The 23,986-nt window shown below is 39.4% G+C and overlaps 4 protein-coding genes across 9 annotated transcripts; 3 read left to right on the top strand and 1 right to left on the bottom strand.

Annotated features, from left to right (window-relative positions):
• Positions 1-67: 67 nt before the first annotated feature.
• Positions 68-6,981, bottom strand: rrp9 (ribosomal RNA processing 9, U3 small nucleolar RNA binding protein). 2 transcript variants are annotated; one of them, XM_010732795.3, is made up of 15 exons: positions 6,787-6,981; positions 6,558-6,646; positions 5,076-5,188; positions 4,913-4,980; positions 4,326-4,367; positions 4,091-4,217; positions 3,839-3,963; positions 3,671-3,763; positions 3,457-3,557; positions 3,233-3,367; positions 2,148-2,210; positions 1,854-2,011; positions 1,510-1,589; positions 1,323-1,396; positions 68-220 (listed from the first exon to the last, which is right to left on the bottom strand). In XM_010732795.3, exons 1-15 carry the CDS (start codon positions 6,859-6,861, stop codon positions 118-120), a joined length of 1,446 nt encoding a protein of 481 aa, XP_010731097.3. In that variant the 5' UTR covers positions 6,862-6,981; the 3' UTR covers positions 68-117. The 2 variants fall into 2 exon arrangements, with proteins under 2 accessions (XP_010731097.3, XP_010731098.2); XM_010732796.3 differs by having other exon boundaries at positions 1,866-2,011.
• Positions 6,982-7,084: 103 nt separating this feature from the next.
• On the top strand, positions 7,085-10,778 carry LOC109139248 (hypothetical protein). Of its 5 annotated transcripts, none has more exons than XM_027279872.1 (6): positions 7,085-7,200; positions 7,687-7,853; positions 7,952-8,108; positions 9,258-9,433; positions 9,642-9,870; positions 9,980-10,778. In XM_027279872.1, exons 2-6 carry the CDS (start codon positions 7,704-7,706, stop codon positions 10,180-10,182), a joined length of 915 nt encoding a protein of 304 aa, XP_027135673.1. In that variant the 5' UTR covers positions 7,085-7,200; positions 7,687-7,703; the 3' UTR covers positions 10,183-10,778. The 5 variants fall into 5 exon arrangements, with proteins under 5 accessions (XP_027135673.1, XP_019117604.1, XP_027135671.1 ...); XM_019262059.2 differs by having other exon boundaries at positions 7,085-7,411; XM_027279870.1 differs by having other exon boundaries at positions 7,085-7,496.
• Positions 10,779-10,911: 133 nt separating this feature from the next.
• On the top strand, positions 10,912-16,628 carry si:ch211-213o11.11 (probable G-protein coupled receptor). The gene is made up of 2 exons (XM_010732814.3): positions 10,912-11,571; positions 13,883-16,628. The coding sequence occupies exon 2, from the start codon at positions 13,984-13,986 to the stop codon at positions 15,262-15,264; it is 1,281 nt and encodes a 426-aa protein (XP_010731116.3). The 5' UTR covers positions 10,912-11,571; positions 13,883-13,983; the 3' UTR covers positions 15,265-16,628.
• Positions 16,629-21,424: 4,796 nt separating this feature from the next.
• Positions 21,425-23,786, top strand: cav4a (caveolin 4a). Its single transcript, XM_010732797.3, has 3 exons — positions 21,425-21,738; positions 21,957-22,144; positions 23,228-23,786. The coding sequence occupies exons 1-3, from the start codon at positions 21,511-21,513 to the stop codon at positions 23,376-23,378; spliced, it is 567 nt and encodes a 188-aa protein (XP_010731099.1). The 5' UTR covers positions 21,425-21,510; the 3' UTR covers positions 23,379-23,786.
• Positions 23,787-23,986: the final 200 nt, after the last annotated feature.

Genomic DNA, 23,986 nt, shown 5'->3' with positions numbered 1-23,986 from the left:
GCTGTTTAAGCTGTGAAGATGTTTTTCGCTCAAAAGGAGGATAAACAAAAAAAACATGTCACGTAGGCAGTTTTTTAACCTTTAATTTACAAAATAAGACATTTAACAGTCCACTATTCATTCAGTCACCTTGGCTTCCTCCGGGTTAGGGAGTTTCCTTTTAAGAGGAATAATATAGATCCCATTCTTGGCCTCTTTTATTCTCCACCATCGTCCTAACCTGTAGAAAAAAAAACAAAATCTTCCAATCAGAGGGTCATCAATACAGACAAACATCATCATCATCAATTTTAAAACAAAGAAAATGAAACTGAAGCCAAAAGACTTCTTTTACAATACTTTCTTCTTTGCCATTTTTAGATTATTCAATCCATTTCAATTAGACGTTCAAATCAGAGCAAGGGACACTCAATTTTTAAAATGTGTGTGGAATCATAAAATTTCAAACTCAAGTTTAGATCCGGGTCCTGGTCTGGACTGATGAGACAGGTTGTTAAAAATGTAATTACAGACGTTCCTGACTTTCGCCTTCAGGTTATATGGTCAACTGTGATTGGAACTTTTAGTACTAGAGTAACTTTAGGCAGCAGAAAACTTCATAATGAATTTATAATTTGGATTCAACCACATTATGAATTGTTTGGAATCCAATTAAAGTCAAATTTCTATAGATGTGCCCCAATCAAAGGTCACTAATAAGGTATAATAATACTTATGTTATATTCAGCATAAAGTGAGCTGGCTATGTGTACCATAAAATATGGCTACAGACAAGATATCTACCAGTATGGTAAGACCGGATGGGTTCAGCATCACAACTCTTATAGCAAACAGAAATATCTACTGAGATATATACTTTATATCTCTGTTACTTGTTCTCTTACTGGTTCTGTACTGAATTCACTACTGGTTGACGCTTTTCTTTTAACTACTATGACCTCGACTCACCCTCTCCTTCCTAATGTGAAGGAGAAAATACCTCAATGAAAAAAAAAAAAAAAAATAATAATTATCAGACAGACATGAGGCATTATCCATCGATATAATCTAATCGAATACATTGCCACTGTGAATAACTGCTCTTAAATTTCTTTCAATCATCTAATCTTATCTCCCAAAATTCAAATCACATCCTTCAAGAAAAGTTGATCGAAGTGAAGCTGCACTTGGAAAAACTTGAAGGTGTGACAGAGGCTGAGACAAATTAACACTGCCATCTAGTGGACGTTTTATGTCCTGAACGTGAACCTGCACTGACATTTAGTAGTTCGTAAGAACCCTACAGACAGTTTCTATGGAAACATGATCATTAGTTCAGTTACCTGTGCTCCTGTCCAACTCCTGCCACCAAGAACTGACCGGAGCTTGAAAACTTCAGGCTGTTGACAAACCCGGACTGAGAGAGAGAAAGCAGAGACGTCAGTTGTGGTAGCTGTAAATAATGTGTATGGAAACACATCGCATGTAAATGTTACCATTTCCAAGAGAGTGAAGGAAGTAAGAGCTTACCACTGGTACACTGAACAGAGGCTCCAGGCTGCGGTAATTCTGTCCACACTTCCATAGCTGCACCTGTGAGTTGTGTGAGCCTGTAGAAAAGACCCATTGTGAGTTTATGTCACTGCAGACATCTTAAGTACAGCTTAGCAAAGTGCATCAGCTGTTCTACTTATCTGCTACGTTCCCCCTGGGATTATTAAAGTATTTCTGATTCTGATTGTGTAGTAGGACCAAGTTTATTAATCACCTGGATTCAATTTGCATTTATACGAGACAACTTTGAAGGATTTAATTTAATGTGTTATGCATTAAATATGTATCGCTGATAGTAAGAAGCTGGTAAGGACTCTCACAGCCAGAGGCACCTGAGGCGACGGTATCCGAGTTCTGAAGCGCCGCTACCGAAGCCACCCAATGAGGCTGCTCCAGCCCTTCGTCGCCATGGCAACCGTGAGCCTGCTTCACTGTGCTGAGAGGCTTCTTCTTGTTGACACTCCAAAGAGACACGGAGCTGAGGTCGTATGGAAAATTGAGAAAGGGCACGTAAGAGAAACCATGCCTGAATCTGTTAACGTGATTAGATCCTGGAACAAAACCAAGTGAAACTGAAGAAAATAGGCCCCCGTAAAAAGCTGCAACTGTCTCACCCATCGTCGGCTCCTGTTATCATGTGCTCCTCATTTATGAGCTGGATACAGTCGATTGAACCCCTGCAGAAACACGGAATGACAGATGAAATGAATCTCTAACTGTATATTTACAGGAACTGTATGATTTACAAGTCAATATTTAAGTGTTTGTGCTACATAACAAATCTGACTGACTCATTAAGATGAAATCAACTGCTCTCTGAATTCTGCAGAATCATATAAAACTACTCCGTTATCCCAAAGTTGGAGGATTATTTAATCATTTTTGGTGACCGAGGAAAAGCTGATGGACATTTAAACGACAATAAAATAAAGGAGGTACAGAAAAACGTCACAACACATCAAATGTCCATTTTTTATAAATCTATACCGACTCTATATTCTGCCACCGGCAGTTTCAGTTGAGTGCTGGTTGCTAGTAGCAACCACCACTGTCAGAGTTGTGTTACAGTGACTGAAATTAATCCATGTCTGAAATCACTCATTCCCTATCACTACATATAGACTAAATAGTTTCTGTATGTACTCTTTGTGACTGTTGGTTTGCCAATTGAGTTTTTTTTGGTAATTAGTTTACTAATAATCAACCCAACTACTATACTAGCTGACCGGACCTAAAGATTAAGAAGCCGTTGGAACAATGCAACACATGATCTTATTTTTTTTTTAAATCAATATTTTCTGTGCTTATGCCTGTGTTTCAAGATATTTTTCCCCTCTCAAAAGGAATAAACATGAGGGCATTTTAAGATTTATGTATTCTTATATATTCTGACAACTTAACACTATTTAGAGTTGTGCACTAATCAATAATTACATGTATAAATCAATACACTCTATAAGGTTTAAGCAAAAGCCTCTGTGGTAGGCATACAGACGAAAAAACTTTAAGATTAGGATTGATTTTTACATCATCACCTCACTACTTTTTTAAAAATAATCATTAAAAAGTAAAATCCTTTCTCCATTTTAAGATGTGTCTATTAATTAATCAGTGCAACTCACCATGTCTTCACATCTGGACTAAACATTGTAAACAGTGAGACACAGAAACACCAGAGGAAAGACAGAAAGAGACTCACTGGTGGCCGTGGAACACCAGCTGAGATTCCTCGGCTATCTTCCAAACCCTGACCGAGCGGTCCCTTCCTCCCGCAGTCACACAACGCTCACGGCTCAGACTGTCCAGTCCTGTGATGGCGTCCTGATGCCCAAAGCTACAGTGAATCACAATGAAAGTTAAAGGATATAAAATAAACAGAACTGTTTGGCGGTCCAATCTTTTTTCGTTTGATTAGTTACTTACAGAGTTTCCACATATGCGTTCTCGTCCACGTTCCACACTTTGACTGAGCGATCGTGAGAGGCGCTGTACAGATCATGAGACCCCTTTCTGAATGAAAGACCCTGAGAAATAAAATACATTTGTTATGATTCACAGAAGGATCTCAGAGTTACAGTGCAGGGCGATGTTCCCCGAGTTATACCATGCAGCTCAGAAAGGAAAAGTGTGAACGTACCGACACGGGCCCTTTGTGTCCTGTGAATTTATATAGATGTTTACAGGTTTCTGCTTCCCAGATCATGATCAGTTTGTTCATGTCTCCAGTGGCCTAAAAAAAAGAGGCTTCTGTTACAATATGCAGGTTACAACTATCAAAAAACAGGACAAGGTGGGAGATACTCACCAAGTATTTTCCATCTGATGACACGGCCATACACAGAACATGGGCAGTATGTCCAACATGTCGATCCTCTGTACCTTTCCTTCCACCGGGTACTGTGTGCAGTTTCTTCCCACTCTCAACATCCCCTGAAGTCATAATAAAAAACACTGAACTGAGACTGCCAAATCAGAGTATTTGTCTCAGCAAAAAGACTCGGCATGCTTCTCTGAAGTATGAAAACAAAGTGTTTGGGGATTTTAAAGGTATACCAACATTTAATGATGGAGCAGTCTTTGGCAGATGAAAAGATGTACTTCTCATCAGTGGTGATGACCAGACAGGTAATTGGAAGTTTGTGTCCTCTTAGCACTCTGATCTCTGAAGCATCTGGTGGCATGAGCTAAAAAACAGAATGGTAAGTTAATAAAAAAGGCGACTCTGTTTATAAATTGCTGGTTCCACTTAAATACTGGACATGTATTGGAGTGTTAAAGATTCCTGTACTTACATCTTTGGCAATAAACCGCTGAAGCTTTCCTTTTTGCTCAAGCTGAGGGGGGAAAATCACATACACAGCAAGATCAATAACATAGATGGTAATTTATCTAACATAGCAAATCCAAAATGAATGCCTGTGTCTAAGATCAAGGACGTGGGTTTGGTTTCAGATGCCTGGAACAGTCCAAAAGAGACCTGATGCTTCGTGACAGATTAAAACAGTATCTTCACTCTAGGAGAATATTCCCTGTGAATCAGCTTGACAAATGTTTTTCTTTTTGGCAAAAACATGCAGAGGCGGCAGGTAGTGATGTTACGTTCAAAGCAGACAACACAACAGAGTAACAACACCTAGAATTAAGAGTATAACGCGACCAAACGGGAACAAAATTCATGATTACTTCATGGTTGTTTGGTGCTTTAGAAAACTTGTTTCCCTCCATTTGAAGTTACAGTACTTTTATCAGACATGCAATGTATCTGCAGATCTGTTTTTCAGGCTGTACAGGGAGGCGTGGTGGTGGTAGTGGTCAGGGGATGATGAAAAATGAGTGCGCCACATCAACATTCATCCTTTAATAGAGAAGACACTCTTACCACTTCTTCTTGAAGTCTTCCCGCAATCAGATCGGTCTCGAATGAGTCGTCTTCTGCCTTCTTCTCCTCTGACGAGATCAGATCACACAATGAATGAATACATAAAGTATAATAACTTAGTTAGAACTCTACGTTACATAGATATATATGACTACAAGCCTACCTTCTTCTTTCAGTTGGTCCAGGTAAAGTTTGGCTAATCGGAGCTTCTTCTCCTGTGGCGTTTCCTCATACTCGTGCTCTTCATTGGATTGTCTTTTCCTGGTCCCTTCATGACTGCACAGCAAGAAACACAGATCACAACAACGGGTTAGTTCTGCGCTTTAAAGTAGAGGGTTTTAACGTTGTCGTTGCACGTCAGAAATTAGGTAGGATAGCCGTTGTTTAGCAACCCCACAGGCTGGTACATTTCATATACAAGGCGATTCTCTGGTTGCTTCCCTCATGTCTCTGTTCTTTTATTTCTAGAAAGTGTGATGGGACAATATCCGCTGCCTTCAAGGGACTTTCATATTTTATCTGGACCAAATGTTCGTACTGAGCGAGGGAAGAGGGCGTTTGTTTTAAAACTCAAAGATCCAAACTCTTTTAAATCCATATATTTTTTAAAGATTATTTTTTTGGCCTTTTATGCCTTTATTGATAGTACAGCTGAAGACAGACAGGAAGCAGAGAGAGGAGGAGTGACACGCAGTAAATTAGCCGTCCGATGCGGGAATCGAACTGGGGCCAGCTGCAGCGAGGACTATAGCCTCCACACACGGGGCGGCCGCTTAACCCACTACGCTACCGACAGCCCCTTAAATCCATATTTAAAGAAAGAGAATGAATCATAGAGGTGTTGTTGTTGATTTCATGGCTTGTATTGTACTTCTTACCATTTTAGACCACTATGTGTTGTAATATTGTCTGTGTGTTTTGCATGTGGTTTGGTTTGACCTGTTCTTAGTTTTGTTATGGAATTTTCTATCCTTAGGTTACACGGGGTCACGCGTTGGCCTTCAGGTCCTCGGCAGCAGTAGTAGCAGTAGTAGCAGCAGCAGCAGTAGTAGTAGTAGCAGCAGTAGTAGTAGCAGCAGTAGTAGTAGCAGCAGTAGTAGTAGTAGCAGCAGCAGTAGTAGCAGTAGCAGTAGTAGTAGCAGTAGTAGTAGCAGTAGCAGTAGCAGTAGCAGTAGTAGCAGTAGTAGTTTTTTGGCTTTGTTTTAGGACAACAGGTGCCAACCTATCTCAACATTGTGGTGACCAGGATTGAAGAGACCTTATGTTGCCTTCCTAGACACAACAGGTAGCTGAACACACAAACAGTGGCTCCAGACTAGAATGTGCTGACAGTAACACAAACATGGGTAACTACACTCTCTTTGAGTATTTCTGGGCGTGTAGTATTTTTAGTATTATCTGTAAAGGTTTAAAGTCTATCCACCAGCATGAGCACATCAGCTCTGATGTACTTTGAGAGTGTCTCCTTGGCCAAGCTTCAGTAAATACTACATAAGACATCAGAGGCTCCTGAATACTTTCTTCCTTCCTGACCTCACCATTGACCATAGATTTCAGCAATTTGTCCAACACACACAACAAGTGTGTGCTGCTGTCAGTCTTGGCCAGGACTCCCCTATAAAATAAAATCAAATGAAGCAACAACCTCTCAGCCTCAGAGTCGCTGGAAATCTCCTCGTTGTATTTGGAGTTGGCTTTCTTCGCTCGTACTTTACTCTTTCCATCCACATCAGCCTGCAGAAGGAGGAGGAACACACACAGGGTTTGTAATGTCATATAATAAATAATAACACACACACTCACTCACACACTCACAAACTCAGCAGTGTGTGATGCGTTAGAGCAGCACGTGCTAACACCCCACGCTCTCTCACCTTCCGTTTTGGCGCCTCTGCGTGTTTCTTGACTTTGGCGTTTTCTTTCTTCTTGATGAAGAAGGACGAAGACATGATGAGACACGGGGACGAGCAGCAAAACGTGTCAGACAGAAAAACTTCAACTCTGTCTCAACACTGAGCCCCACATGGATGCACTGCAACCAAGCTATGACGCTAGGATCACTTACCCCTGCTCTGATTGGCTGTTTCTCCTAAATGTCCCGCCTTTTATCCAAACTCTCAACTCCTATTGGTCAGATTAAGAGAAACGGGACGAGCAGGAAACTGTACTGGTGGTAAATACTTCCCTCGGGGAATAAGTTTTCGCAGCTTTGTTCCGCACATAATTGTAAAAATATAAATTTCACAACACAGCGCTGTTATAGACACGCGCACCGCGCACGGCGAAAGGTAAACATGGGACTGGTATTTCACAGGTGTTTAAGGGGAAACGTTTTGCGCGGCTGTGAACAATGAGCCGTATTTGTATCAGGATCCATGTACTGTACTACTGCAGTAGTACTACTACTTCCTCTACTACGCAGTATTTCCATTTACTGCGCTCTGTCCTCAGTGAGAGCGCTTTACAAGTCCATCCCCTGAAGTCGAGCTGCACGGACAGGTGAGCCCGGTTTGAAGCGTGTGTCCATTAAAAACATGTTGCAGAGACATGTTAGTGGCTCCAGCTGGAGGCGATCCGGGAGCTGGTAGGAGGGGTTGAGGAGGCAAGAGGGGGGAGGGTGCAACGTGAACTAACTTTTCATTATTGTGTCTGCATGAATGAGTTTTTTTGCAAGGATCAAGCGACTTGGTGGAAAGTTTGAAAGTTTCAAGTGCAGAGAAGCAACAAATTGATGCGTCAGCTGATCAAATCTCCACCTCTCTTTCTACACACAGATATATATTTTACCCTCATGCCACCCAAGAGAGAGGCAGGAGTGAGTCCAACACAGCCACCACTCAAGATGATAAGAATCGGCACAGACACGCAGGAGTTTGATCCGATGGAGAACAAGTACAGGTTGGCCGAAGAGCCCAGCTTCTCACCGTTTCCCAACAATGAGGTGAGAGGATTTGATTTAATTGTGCATTAAAAAAAACAAACAACCTGTTGTTTACCTTAATGCAATGTGCAAATGTTGCTTTTCTTCTCATTTGACAGCATGAAACGGTTGAATTTGATGAAGAAAATATTTCAAGTCCAGGCCTCAGGACAGACACCATCACACTCCTCATGAAGATAGAGCAGCTGCAGACGCAGCTGAAGTATGAGCGCAGGTGTAGGATTTTGGCTGAGAGAGAATTGAGAGAGCTGAAAGGTGGGTGGAAAAAAGAAAAGAAAAGATGGCTAATTTATTAAGCAATAGGCTAAACATATACCTGTCAAGACAACATAGTTTAATTAATGTATGTAACTCATCATCATAGACAGAGCAGGGCTCTAGCTACGATTGTGGCCAGGCCCCCTGTCATATATTTGTAAATTTGAGTGTCTTCTATTAAACACACATTATACGTGTTGGGCTTTTTTAGACTAAATAGATTTTAACAAAAAATAAAGTTCCCATTTCTTTTTCTAGTATTCCACACTTGAGTTTCCCCTCAAAAAATGATCACACACCCCACGTCACATTTGTTTTTTAATCAATCATTAACAAAAATAGGGGAACGGCTACAAGTAGTGAAATTAAGGTTAGCACTCCATATTTTCCCCCTGGTCATCAATGACCCACCGGTGGTGTTTTTGAGTAATTTGCAAAATAATAATAATAATAACAACAATAATAACAATAACAATAATAATAATAATAACAAAATTAATCTGATACTTTATTAGTACCAAATTAAATTGTTTTAATAAAGGGAAAAGATCATTGTTATTTTATTTGTTACACTTCCTCTTTAAATAGTTATAATTTAGTAACGGGTGTAACTTATAAAGTGTTTCAGTCAGTGCAGAGCATCTAATTATCAGCTGATTATGAAAAAATGTAATATCGGTCTACAGGCGACCATTTAACATACAGTATTTTGAAAATGTTTGTCCAAGAATAGCTGTATGTTGCTTAAAATTATTCCCAAATTACTTTTTTCTTTTCAAGAAACTTTAGAAATTTAGGAGGACATAACAAACCTGTTTTTTTTTAAAAAGTACTATTATATTCAGTAGTACCTGTAAATAAGTGTGGAAAGGGTTTTGAAATAGTGTAGCACAGGAATAATGACCACAATATAGGGAGATAAATTAAGTTAAATGAAAAATAAATTGTAAAATTCTTCTTTGTGATTCTCTTTTATGAGTTTGTTTGTTTGTTTGGCTAGTCAGAAGTTTCTTGAAAGGCTGGGAGAGGTTTTGCTAAAATCCTGACAGGAACCTGAACCTGTGCTGTAAACATGGCATCTAATAATTTGCATTACTCTATGTATAAACTTTCAGCATTTCTAAAGTCATTTGACCCTTTTTACAGAGATGAACACACTCATGATGCAGATGAGACACACAGCACACGAGCTACGAGTTACTCTGGACCACGTTATGCAAGGAGGCGAGGCTGCAGTTGCACCACAGAACTCTCAGGATGAAACTGTCTCTTTCCTGAATGAGCCTGAGGCAGAGATGAGTGCGGTTCATAATATTCCAGAGGTCAGTACAACAGGAAGATTACTCCCTTCACATTTTGTTATTGGAGCAGAATCAGAAAATTGTCAGTGCTCCGGTTTCAAAAATGAGTTTTTCCGCTCAGGCTCAGCCAAAGTAGACAATTTTTACAAAAGCAGTGGTGTCAAATTCAGCCATTAATAAATCTTAATTTGTTTTCTAGCTGACATTTTTTTCCCCTTTTTGCCCTCAGGACGATCACAACTTCTTGTATCTTGCTGAGAATCTTCAAGTACCCAAAAATCTTTACGAGCGCATTGCAGAGATTGGAGACTACAAGAAGTACACGTCAGCACTGCTGATGATACTTTTTGACAGAGAAACATTGGCTACACACTCTTTGCAGGGCCGGAGGAACACCTTTACCGGAGAAGATAGCCACAAGCCTCAACTCCCACCTGAGATCTTGAGAAGTATTATCGGTAAGATGATGTCATTGGATTTTAATCACATAGAACCTCTTTGTAGATACTCATTATTTCTAAATTAAACATCAAAAACATATTTTCTGTGTTTTTTTTTCCCCTCCAGATCATGTGGCAGTCAAGTTTGGAGTTGATAGCAGCCAAATAAAAACTGCAATCCGCACAAAGTTGAATAATGAGGATAAATTATTAAAGAAGAGACTGGGTGTGGGTAAAGCTGAAAACAAACCTATGACGGATCACAGTTTCTGCCAAGATACTTCACTCCTGCCTGAAAATGGAGAAATGACAAATGATGCTCAGTTATAGTCTTTTTACTTGCCTTCATCTGTTGGTCACCAGTATTTCACGTCTGATAGAAATGTGTGACGGGTTGCCTTTTTAAAAAATCCATGTCCACTTTATTCCATATTGAAATCTAGTGCTTTTTTTTTTTTAACACTTTCTAGACTTCTTATTTTTTTTACTTTGACAGCTGTTGTTGTCTATGTGTTAAAGCATAAGTTTAATGTGGTGACCCAACCAAGATGTTGAACAGCAATAAAAAAAAAAAATCACGTGTAGTCAGTCATCAGTGGTAAAAACAACAAAGTGTCTTATTGAATTTGAAGGTTGTAAATGGCTGTGTCTGGCTGTGAAACATTTTTACTGATTGACTGACTGAATTTTAAAATCAGCAGGCGTTTGTGTGGTTAAAAAGTAGGATGTGAACATATTTAAAGTAATAGGGATGTTGTTTGTATCCTGCTGTTCATGATATGTGCATTACACCAAGTGATATTGTGTTTCTAGATTTATTTTTTGCAGTTGCAAAATAATACTTTATGGGGTAATTAATCTTTCTGCTTTCACAACATCTGTTTCATCACTTTCTGTTTATCGTGCTTAACTAAACGTTTGAAACTGATATCCTGCTGCTATCTCTGACCTTTTTCTTAAATCAGTGTATGCTCTCGTCGTAGTGATTACAGTCCCAGCGACCAACAGATGTCAGCACTGAGCCCTGTTTCCTGCTCTTGTATGAGCAATGATCAAGTCCCAAACAAGTACAAACTGTGAAATGAAGGTTTCTATTACTTGAAGAAAGCAAGAAATAAGATTAACCCCTTTTTTAAAGAAGAAAATACTCTGTGTAAATCTGGTGAATGGGTTAAAAAAAAAAAATCCAGCCAATACATCAATGTCATTCTCTCACAAGCTCTGGAGAGAATAGAGGAGAGTGTGTGCAGACAGAGGCTTAAAGGACAGTGTGTGACAGTCACTGCCACATACTGACTGATGAAAGAGTGTGTGTGTGTGTGTGTGTGTGTTGGGCATGCTTAATGTCAGTGTGTGGCCTTTTGATAGACTCATCTTGTCTTGAAAGATGTGATGTCAACAAATCACAGATTGCTGGCTCCTCCCCCACCCACCCCCTCCTTTTTGCTCGAGCCAGCTGTGCTGTCTCAGTGGACACACAGCACATCACCTCTCTCTCTGGTAGTGTCAGCTCTCCCTGGATCCTGGAGATTTGCCGGTTTCATGATTTATCACAGTTTTCGTATAGTTCCTGATAGGCCTCTTTAAGGTGGACTACCACTGTTTATATACTTGAAAATACGAGACCTCAGCACTTTGATGCTTTTAAAGGATTCAGACAGAAGTCAGCAGCATGATTTGGATGTTGGACTCGGGGCAAACTTTTTGGAGCTTCAAAATGTGAGTTGATGTAAAGGTGTCTTAATGCTTACAATATATTTGATGCATTTCATTATTATTAAAAAAATATTGTCTGTAAAAAATACTCTAGATACTGAGTTCTGCAGTATTTCCTATGAAATCCGCCAATATTTTTTATTTGTTTTCAAGAAACAAGAGGCCTGAGAATTACTGACAAAATAGTTTGGGCTCCGTACTGAGTTACATTTGTTGTGTTATCAATCAGAAAGACAAGAGCAGATGATTCTAAAAACACGGTGAACCAAAAACATACAAATGATATAATATATACATATTGTACACATTTGTTTGTGGTGCTGTAATAGTTGTGGAAACTTATTTTTCTTACTATGTTAACACGAGATCCTTAAGACATCTAAGAACACTCTGAGATAAGGGACTGCTGGTCTTATCTTCCAAATATTAAAGATTTCTGGTGGTTTTGAACCTGAATGTTCAGCATTATTGATGACAAACCAGACAAAAAAGTCCTGTAATGACTCCTTCCCCCATCAGAAATGGGTGGTGCCAACTCTCACATGGTTACTCATGTTACACCTGGACAGGTTCGGGTCTGTTGCTGATTGTCATTTTACTTTGATGTCTTAGGTGGAACTTGATATAAACCTTTGACTGGACTTTTTTCTTCTTTTTTTTTTAATTCTTAATATTTTTACATTTGAAACATCACTTGTAATATATACATTTAAATGCATTGAAATGAACATGATTAAGAAGGTCATAACAAATGGTGGATTGTGGGGTTTCCCTGCACAGGCTAAAATACTCGCAGCTTTGCAAGAGATTAAAAAAACCTTCACAATTCCCTCATTCCTCATCTTTATTTGCAGCATATGCAACTGGAACATTGTGGGAAAATGAGTACACTCTTACATAATATGCATGAGAATGTACAGTACATGTACATAGACCTTTCTGGGGATAAATCTCACTGCAAATGTGGCATGCCAATAGCTGTCCACCAGAGAAGATTATGGCAGGGGAGAGCATCAGTGGATCCCTGGCAGTGTACAAGCACATGTATTTAGGACACAGCATCCTCCACAGTCCTACATCTAAAATCTGATTATGATCAGCACATGATGGTAGATCCATGTATGGGGAGACACATTAGCACATGAAAGGCAAAAAGAAAATGTGATTTTTTAAAATTCAGTTAATGATTTTACACGCATAATATACACAGTAGATTCAGTTTGTGCATTCCGGTTGTTCTTCATCAGAGATGACATAAGAATCGGAGGTCAGACTTGTCCTGGTAAGAGGTTTCCTCTTTGATGGTGAGGTGCGGGGTGACACTGAACACATATTAATCAATGCAGCCAGTTCCCTGCAGCTGGGCTAAAACAAGCACACTCATTATCTTTCATTTCAAAAGGATAGGGACGGATGGAGGAGGGACAGGGTGTCCTCCATGAATTATTCCCATTGATTGCATCTCTGCCTCACTAAGAGAGAGAGAGAGAGAGAACATCACTTCTTAAACATTCCCACAAATGTAAAGAGTTATTGATTAACTTTCCAATACCAATACCTATTAAGTATGTGCATGTGCGTTCTATTGAGAGTTATGAGGCTGCAGTAATATCACTCACAACTGGTGAAATGAAAAAGTATGAATAAATGTTGAATAAAATGAAATGTCATGGAAAGTACTACTCAGCCTGAACAAATATATAATGATAATTTATAATAAATAAATAATGTCTTCTGCAGCTTCAACCCCAATTATGTCACAGTGATGTCAACAAGGGTAAGGGTCAGCTCAGCCTACAGTACAAACTTATTAGTTATTAAGTTTTAAAGATGCAGATGTTTACCAGGCAGGGCTGAAAAAAGAAAGATGGTTTGAGTTGCATTATGGGAAATATAGGACCCAACATTTTTGGCCCATAGTAAGAATTAAAAATTACGATATTTTGATATTGATCAGATCCTTTTTTAAAATCTGCGTCAGCTGTTATGAAAGTGCAATCTTAAATAGCTCCTTCAACACCACTAAATGTGTTTGTCTGCCTAAAAGAAGTAGAAGAGAGTTAATCTTGCACCAGGTGGACATAAATGTGACTCAAATGAATGCCAATGTTGCTCTGTATCTGCTGGATGTGTAAATAGGAGTCCATCAGCCATATCAACATAAACAGTGATAATGTATCAATGTTGTGTTTACAGGTTGTTGCCACTACACCTAAGTGGCCAAAGAATTGGTTAATGCAAGTTTAAAGATTTAAGATTTGAGTCTTTGTTATGTAAAAATGTTAAACGTCCTGTTTTATTTTCTCCAACACAGGAGTAAGGCGTGTTTCATCTGATGTCTGAAGGATCCATTGACCTCATTACTGAACAATGGGGGAGTCTGCAGCGTGTACTTTGAAACTCTTATTATGAATCATGGAGGAACACAGTTCATTTCTGACCTCTGAGTACAATGACAGCACCACAGTTTGGGCACCGGTGCCCTCAGCTCCCAGCAGACAGCTGGGCACTCTTCCCAGCCCACAGACACGCTTCAAGGACCTGACAGGGATAGTTTTCATGGTGACCTTGAATGTTCTGGCACTTCTGGCCAACACTGCTGTTCTGGTTGTTGTCATAAAAGCACCTCATCTCAGGAAATTCGCCTTTGTGTGCCACCTGTGCGCAGTGGACCTGCTGTGTGCCATCTTGTTAATGCCTCTTGGGATTGTTTCATGTTCTTCATACTTTGCTGGTGTGATGTTCAGTGTACTGCAGTGCCAGGTCTACGTCTTCCTCAATGTAATTCTTATAGCTGCCTCTATTTTCACCATCACAGCCATCAGTGTGGAGCGTTACTACTACATCGTCCACCCCATGCGCTACGAGGTCAAGATGACGCTGAAGCTGACTGCAGCTGTGATAGTCACAGTGTGGGTGGCCTCTGCTGTGCTCGGGTTGACCACTGTGTTTGGATGGCCGTCTTACGGCAGCTTGAGCTCCATCAGCGCCACACACTGCTCACTGCATTGGAGCTACAGCGATTACAGACAAGTCTTCTCTGTGCTCTTTACTGTCACATGTTTTTTCCTGCCTGCTGTTGTGATTTTTGCTGTGTACTGTAATGTGTACAAAGTGGCCCGTGTGGCTGCCCGCCAGCATGGACCTCTGCCCTTGTGGACAAACAGTCAACTGAAGCATCGTTCTGACTCAATAAACAGCCAGACTACCATCATCACAACCCGCAACGCCCCACGTAGGATTATGCGTGACCGGCCTTTTGGTGGAGGTAAAGCTGCTCTCACTCTGGTGGTTATTGTTGGCCAGTTTCTTATCTGCTGGCTGCCTTACTTTGCCCTCCACCTCCATTTCATTCTAGACACAACACATGCGGTTCCCCATGACCTGGAGGAAACAGTCATCTGGCTGGCATATTCCTCCTTTGCGATGAATCCATTTTTTTATGGGCTTCTCAACCGTCAGATCAGGGAGGAACTTTGTAAGCTGAGGCGCTGCTACTCGGCACGACCCGTAGAGCTGCCTGTCTCCAGCCATGAGGGCTCGGGCCATGAGAACTTCCTGCAGTTCCTCCATAGGACCAGTTGCACAATAGAGACACGAGCAAGCCTCACCACATCCAGTCCAAGAAGCACTCTAGATCAAACTGAACACGCTGGTTTCAGGATACCAGGACAGATCCCAGAAGAGTTCAGTTAGATATACCTCACTGTTGTGTGACATCACTAGTAGCCTGCAGGACTATGACAGTCTGTAAACTGTATTTGCATACGGTAAAAGCAGCAAGAAACACTTTTATTTTAAGATTTAATACCAGGATAGAAATTTAATGGACAGTTTCTTAAATGATGGTTAGTTTGATTTTGGTGAAACTAGTAGCAATAAAATTATACTTTATTTTTAATAGCTACTAAAGCATAGTTACTGCAGTGCATCAGTTTCATTAAAAAGTAATGAATACCAATATCAGATCATACTTGAATAGTAAGTCATGACAATATAATCAGTAGTGAAAAAGTGAGCAATCAAGACCACGACTAAGACTACATGTATTTACATGAGGTATCAACATAGCAGCAATATTATTTGTACATGTAATTCAGTGTGGTCATGTTGTATTTACGTTGCAGGAATTTATGTAAACTTTATTTATTGTACTCAAGAGACACATCACTTTTTGTTCAAAGATGTATTGTTTTCTTATTGCTTTAAATGTAAAAAATAAACACTGGTTACTTTAATGCTTTACATATATCATAGCAAGAAAGCATTTCATGATAGCAAGCTATGTTTACTATGTAAGTTGCTTTGGATGCTTTGGAAGTGTTCCAGCTAAATGCTTTCAAATGTAGAAGTGAAATTATGCTGTCTCTCTCTGATCACCAGAAAGCTCTAAAAGGCGACATATGCAACAGTGACAAGGTACCTTGTGTACCTTCTCTGTATATGCTTGACCTTTTGTGAGCTTTGACTCAACAAGCCTGCGACTAAGACTGAGCCCAGTTAACATACGATTATATAAGGCAAAAATGCCATTTCATAACAGATGAAGTGGTTGCCCCTAATACCCCCTTGATATTTGTTCACTGACAGATTAACAACAACAAAAATGATATTTCCATACATTTAGAGATTACACATAGAGAGTGTGATCTACTTGCCGCACCATGCAGATAAAATACTGCATATATCTTGTTAAACTAGGCTAATCATTAATATTCTTTACAGGTCAATCAATGAAGACAGATCATAAATGTCTGTGGTAAATATGTGGAATATGAAGCTCTCCCACGCAGATTAGATTCAAGGGACAGACTTTGGATAGACAGGCAAATGAAGATGAGGATGCTGAGCTACATTTTCACTAATCCTGTAAACACCAATTGGAGATATACACAGAAAATCAGATGACATATAAATAAATTAAATGGAAAAAAATGAAAAAATAACCCCTGCTGCCTGTCAGTGTAAAACGGAAATAACAAAAGGCTTGACAACTATTAAAGACAATGTACTGATAGGCAGGAGAAAAGACATCCAATACACACACACACGCACACACACACACACCAAATATGTCTGGCTGAATTTTTGGGAAATGTCTGTAAAAGTGTGTCAAATGATTCACAAGGCATCTAATAATATTTCCATTTCATGGAATGGTGCAGCACAGTGTAAACAGCATAGAGCTTTAATATAAGACAATGGAATAAGATTGTTTATCATTATTAAAGACCCTTAAAGGGAATTTAAGAAAAGTGGATGGTAAAATGATAGTTTGGGTATTTTGAAGTGAATCTGTAGGAGGTAGCAAACAGTGGTCAGTGCTAAAAAAGCTGTCTGATGCACAGGTAAACAGTGAAAATATTCTTAATATAGCATAAACTGTAATGGGAATTTATTTCATGTGGCTAAAATACATTTGTCTGCTGGTCCTGTCCACAGCTGTGCATAGCTCTGCTTCTGTGCTACACACCAACTGTGGTAGTACATCATACAACCCCCACTTCAAAATATCCAAACTATCGCTTTAAAGGATTATAAGAAACACATGTACTCCATGAGAAATACCAGAATCAGGATCAGAATCAGAAATACTTTAATAATCCCAGGGGGAAATAATTTTTTGTTACTATACTCCAGTATACAAACAAACAAAAACAACATATGTAACACAATCTATAAGACTATATATATATATATAATATATATATATTATTATATATATATATATATATATTATATAGATATATATATATATATATATCAAAAACTAATTGAGATATGTTCAGTCACATCAGTCCAGAAAGTTGAAAGTGTTTTCTCAAAACACTACAGTTACCAATCTTTTGAATACAGTATACGTTACGTAATACAAAGATATGAAAAAGGCGGAAAGGTTGATAACAATACAGTTTCAAAGAGCCGACCCTCTGTTTCATCACCCAGCTTCCAAAATGTGTGATTCAGTCTAATGAATATTTGAGTCTGAGCAGTTTCATAAGTTGCTAATTAAATTGAAGGACCTCCCACCTCAATGGCAGCTTTTATTCAATCAAGACAATCACATCAACTGTGCATCGGTTTTGCAAAGCATATTCATTGTAGATCAAATACAAGCCCACTCTCTATAGAAAATGGGAACCGTGTCTTGAGCTCAGCTGATTGTGGTTTGTTATTTGGCTGTACTTAATGGTAAATCTGAAAAGACTTAATCTTCTTCTGCGTGCTGCGTGTCTTGTGCTGTCTGTTTATTTTAAACTTGATGAGCTTCTCTGTTGTTGCACAGACGGCGATAATGAGAGAACCACTCCTGAAAAATCAAAGGAAGACGGTGTGATTGATGCTGCTGTCTGACAGAGCGAACCACATTATTTCATCAGACCGTCCCTTAAAGAGAAGCGCGAGTTTCCTCAAAACCGCATGTACACATACAACAAAATTGCATGCAGGGTGATTAGGTCCACACAAACAGATTACGGGCCCAAAGAATGAGACACAAGTAAACATATTACAGGCTCTAAAAAACACCTCTTAAAGGGGAAGTTCTTTGTTTTCTTGTCAGGAGTTAGAGTCCTCTGTCCATTAAATATGAAGTATGTGGCATAAAGTTTGAGAGATGAGGAAAAATACATGTCTGACTGTGTCCAAATGTAACAAAATCTGCCTACTTACCTACTTTAATGTACATGTTTGATCTTATTTGTTTAATATGTACAAAATGCCAAAAGGTAAATAGATTCATTTCTGGTTACGTGACAGACAGATTTATTTCAGCAATGACAGTTTCAGTTACGACAAGACCACAGGAAGTTACTGTGCCCTGCCAAGAAATAGTCACGCACATAACCACCCACCTGCCAGGCTAGCAATTTCCTCCTATTTCTATGGTCTTCATGCTAGTTTAATTTCTCAAATAACCTAGCAGTAATGGCACCCACCAGTCTATTAAAGTGACCAAGCAGTTAATTATGCATAACTTTAAGCTGGTTGATTGGTCTTTAATCAATAGTTTGACGCCTGGTAAGGTGGATTCCAGCAAGGTGGTTTACTGACTGTGAGTCCTCAAAGTCACCACTACAAAACCTTTTGATGGAACAATAAAATATAATCATTGTTAGTGTTCACATGAACCAATTAGTGGTTTCCACATATATTTTTGGACATACATGCATTTAGATGCATACCAGGGATTTTCAGCTCCTCTGAGTAAATCTAAAATCCCCCATTCATGTATTGATGGCACCATATTTTTTAACATAAGCAAGCAGATCTCATGAACTGATTTAAGTGCTTATATTGAGATAATCCATACATTTTGATCTGTGAAAATGTAAAAGTGAACTGAACTGACTTTTTTTTTTTTTTTTTGCCTTGGAGGAGGATTTTGTAGAGGCAATCCAGTGCTAAAAATAAATGTGTTTCTCTCAGAAGCACTGAGTCTGTGATTGCGTTGTTAACTCCACATGACAAATAATCAGTCTGACCTATCGTACCGAAAACAGCTGGACTGACAGGTGCTGAGCAGGAACACAGTCTGATATCCCTGATGCTCCCCAATAAGCTGCTGCTGTTGAGAACAGAGAGAATGAACCGCAGTGTGAGTCAAGTCAAAGCACAAAAAAACGCACCCCATCTCAGTGATATGAATATAATTAATATGTGTCTGTGATCTGAGGCAGCAGTTTTTTTGGGCCTGCACAAATTCACATGTACAAAGAAGAGACAAAATTTGTTAGAATTATATAAAATGTTATAAAATGCATGTTTGCATATGCACATAAATAAAGTGACATCATACAAGTCAGATTATGAGTTTTGTCATATTAAGCTATTGCGCTGAGGTCCCGAGAGTGTCACAGACCACAAACTCGGCCCTGAAAACCTATTAACCTATTTTCTAAATCAGCTTTTTAATATGAGCGATGGGGTCATACATGAAGCGACATTTGTGGTCAAACCTCAATAAGATTTTGTCACTTTTCTATCTGTGCTGTTTAATCTGTGCTTTTCTTGCTCATTATGTGTCTTTCTCTTTCTCTTTTTCCTCACTCCCTCTTCCTCTTACACACACAAACCCACTCACATTCTCCACTGACCTCACCTGTGCACGGACACAAACAAACCCCATCTGGCGAGGTGTGCAGACCATTAGCATACCATCGTCTCCGGCCCTGACACAGGAAACTCTCTGTCATCAATACACTGTGTTCTCTTTCTGTCTTCATCCAGCAGCCAGAAACTGTTATTACCATGGAGACTCTGCAGTGTTCATTGTAGAGTAGCTCACTTATGTTCAGCTCTGAACAGATGTACAGTTTGTTACGTACTTAGTAGCTTGTTATGTGCAGTAATTGTTTAACCTGATTTCCATTTTGCTATTTTTTTAATTTACCAGCACTTCATAAGTAAAACAGTTTGATGGATACCTTTTAAAATGAACGAAAACTGAATCAATCACCTGAAATATCTTATTTTGTAGGATATTCAAGTTTTGCAGATGTTAACTCTGTTGATTCTGATCTATTAATAGCTGTAAGAATGGTTAATGGGTCCAAAGGTTAACAGAGGTGAAAAGCATGTTGCGAAACATGTTTTACACCAGATGGAGTGCAGAGACCTAAGAACACTCTTCATACTATCTGGGCCTAGGGGACAATATTGTGATAACATGTAATATTTCTTCTGTTAGTTCCACATTGTTATTGATGCGACTGGTGAACTAGAAAGAGGTAGTAATGCATGCATCGTCACAGCTGAACAATTAACTGGACAGTATGGAAATTATGAGAGGAGGGGAGAGGGGCTCAGAAAATGGGGAGGGTTCAATGTTTTTCATTTCGCTAAGGGGTGAGTAGTTTTTTGGGGAGAGCACGGGAGGAGTGTATTTCTTATCCCAGAGTTAGATTTTACATGAAAAAGATGCATTTTGTGTGCCTCAGGGGTCATAAAGTTGCTTTTTGCCATATGATGTCAACTGGTGGCTCATTGATCTGAATAGGATCAATGTCACTTTTGAAAAATAGACTAGACGGATTCTATCCAGATGGATTTTACATGTTAGTGACTGAACTTTATATACAGTATGCATATCTCCAGAGAACATATTGTTTTTTTTATCAGCTCACAGTAGCTCATATCTTCTTTTTATTACACATCAGAACAGTAGAGCAGATCTGGAGTTAAATGCGCCATAGAGTGTATAAAGTGACATAATGAGATGTGAGAGTACATCATCTCATATTCATGCACACTTGGTTATCAATGGCAAAGTCAGTTGTAACAATCCCGATCCCGTTAGGGAGATTAAAATTCTGTGAGAATCGTTACATCTGATTCTTTTAGGTTAAAATGAATCTTACTTGCACATTAACAGTTACAGGTCAGTCACACAACAGTGGAGCACAAGCATATCTGATTGCTCTGAAGGGGACACTTCATTTCCATTGTAGGCCACAGGGAGGCAGCAGCATTGCAGTAAGTCAATCCCTTTTCTGACACAAAGACACAAGTAAAAATGAAACATTGGAAATGAATTCAATCCTAGAATCAGTAAAGCAAGTACACCTGTTATTATTATTACTCAATGTGCACTCTAAATGTTTGTTTTACTCTGTATTTGCTCTCATGCTTACAGACTTGTCTCATATTGTCTCCCTGTCTGTGTGATAGCATGCCTAGTATTTTGTGTATCAGTGTATACAGAGCCATATCCATGCTTAGAGTATTTATATCCCCCCCTATCCTTCCTATGCTCCCACAGCAAGGGAAAATGATCTTCACTTGAGAGACCATCTGCAAATACCATCCGGGGTACTGTAACGTTCCCAATATAACCTCACTGTGAAGCCAGCTGAGGGGTTTGGGCAGTGGGCTCAGTCTGAGCTGTAAGGGAGGTGACAGACACCCATTCTGTTCTCTGCATTGTGTTTTCTTCACGTTTGGATGGACACCATGATGAAAGGAGAAGATTCAGAGGAAGTAGAGATTGACTTGGAGGACTCCAGTGACCCTGAAGAATATGATAACGGGACAGAACCTGAAATGCTCTGGAGGGCCCCTCCTGCTCTGGAAGACGAGGAAAACATTCATACGTCTACGCTAGTGGAAATCAGTGACACCAAGCCTTTGATTAATGTCAGAGACCCCAGAGGTATCAACGACTGCCTCAAGGTATTGCATTCTTATGCAGTAGCTCTATTGAACTATTGAACAGCTTTTTGGATCATTTGTGCATTTTTTACATGCAGTGAATTGGCATGTAGAACCAAGCTTGGCTGATTACACAGCATTCCAGTGGATATAATTTATTTTTAAAGGTTAATCGAGCCCAGCAGGACCATGGCTCCTCACATTTACCTCTCAGTACCACTTTCTCTTTGTGTCTGCAGGTAACGTTTGAGGATGTCATTGCTGAGCCAGTGTCAGTGCGCAGCGGGGACAGAGTGTGGATCTGGAGTCATGCCTTGTTTGAGGTGTCTAGGGTTTGGATCTACAGGATAGTCACAGTGCTTCTGGCTATTCCTGTGTCAGTTATCTCCGGTCTCCTCTTCGCCATCCTTAGCTGCTTTCACATCTGGTAGGTTTAGAATATGCCCTCTTGATTATATTAAGATGACAACATGAAACATTTTTTCACACTTACTGTTTCATTTGACCAGATCACCAGATATCCATTTCTACAATGTTCTGCTACCATGGGAACATGGGTGTAACATGAGATTAGATGGGTCTGTCCATACAACGGGCCCTGTGTGGCTGCACAATAGTGCTTTGAACTAAAGGCTAACACTGGCAAAGATCATCGTCTTAGTTTAGCATGTCAGCAATCTAGTATTTGCTCATTAGCACTAAACAAAAGTACAGGTTTATGGGAATTTGCAGGTATTTAGTCAAAAAAACTAAGTACTGGATAACAAATATGAATGTCTGTACACAATTTCATGACTAGCTGTCAAGATATTCTTCTCAAAACTACAAATGTTGACACAAGAGGCACTACAGGAAAAGTCAAAGGGTTACCAAAGTCATTAGGATTCATCTTCTTGGCAGCATTGATATCTGCACCAAATTTCATGGCCAACAGTCACCCAATAGTTGCTTCAGTGTTTGCACAGAATTTTATGGAAGTCCATCTGATAATTGTGAAAATATTTCAGTTTGCAATATTCTCTACAAAACACAAAAAGATACTTCATGAATTTCACACGTATAGTTCAGTCGACACCTTTTAATCCATGGTTGTCAAATACGTAACCTGCTTTGTCAGCCATGAATCATGCCAAAGCGTATAAAAATTCACTGGTCCACTGTGGCAGTGTCGAACTACTCATTGTGGTTTTTAGTTAAAATGGCACGTGAAAGTGTAAAATCCAGAATCAGTATCGTTCGGTGGCAAAAGAGGAACTGCAAAGCTCTCTGGAAAGACCGAAGAAGCGCTCATATCCTGATTTGACCTAAGATTGAGAAACACTAAACCCATCAAAGCATATTATCCCATCGATTTTGGGGAAGTAAAATACTTTCTGTCAGTTGCCAGTCTACACTGCTTCAGAAGACAGATATAAAAAAACTTTAATAAGTTTAACTAAAGCAGGCTGCAAGGTTCAATACTATGGTGTTTATGAAAATGTGTTTTGTTTTTTGTTGTTGTCTCTGACAGGATGGTTGGTCCTTGTGTCCAGTGTGTCTCTATTGGCACACGCTGGCTGCAGAGCCTGTGGAACGTTGTGCTGAGCATCATTGTGCGTCCCTTACTCTTGAGTGCTGGGAAATGCTGTGGAGGCTTCAGCGTTCACCTGGCCAAAGAATAAGACTCACCCATCGATACCGGGATTGTTTGTTATGTGCACATGTACACTGATGTTCGGGTGGACTGAGCCCAAGTGGGCATTGATATTTGATTCTTTAATATTTAATTCAAATGTTTGTAACTACATATTTTCTACAGTTAGGAAGAAGTCCAACAGTATCTGCTTGTCATTGTTAATGATTATAAAAGATTTCACAATTTGTTATGCATTTAGATAGATAAAATATTTAGCTCTATTGAAAAGAGGAACCACTTATATTAAATGTATTCTTACGGAAATCTGAGATTAAGTGAAGGGCCAGTGGGAGATTTTTTTATGCTATGTGTGAGTTAGTAAACAGGATCTACGTCTAAGACCTATAAAGCCATTACAGTTCTAACTGTCGGTCAGTCATGGTTTTATTCATGCTGTTGTTTTTTGCTTGAAACCAAACATTCTTGCCAAGTCGTGTATTTCATAACCATGGTTTTATATCAATTTATATCAGCGATATTCACTTAGCATGGTAAATTAATAAAGGTCTTACATGAACTCACCATAGATCATACACTTTTGTACTGGCGGTTGATTGTGTAGTTTGGCACCTTCCTTCTTATGACAGAGTCAAA

Source organism: Larimichthys crocea, chromosome VI (genome assembly GCF_000972845.2).
Source record: "Larimichthys crocea isolate SSNF chromosome VI, L_crocea_2.0, whole genome shotgun sequence".
Lineage (NCBI taxonomy): Eukaryota > Metazoa > Chordata > Actinopteri > Sciaenidae > Larimichthys > Larimichthys crocea.
Note: the sequence above shows the minus strand (reverse complement) of the source record. Positions and strands in the feature narration are given on the sequence as shown.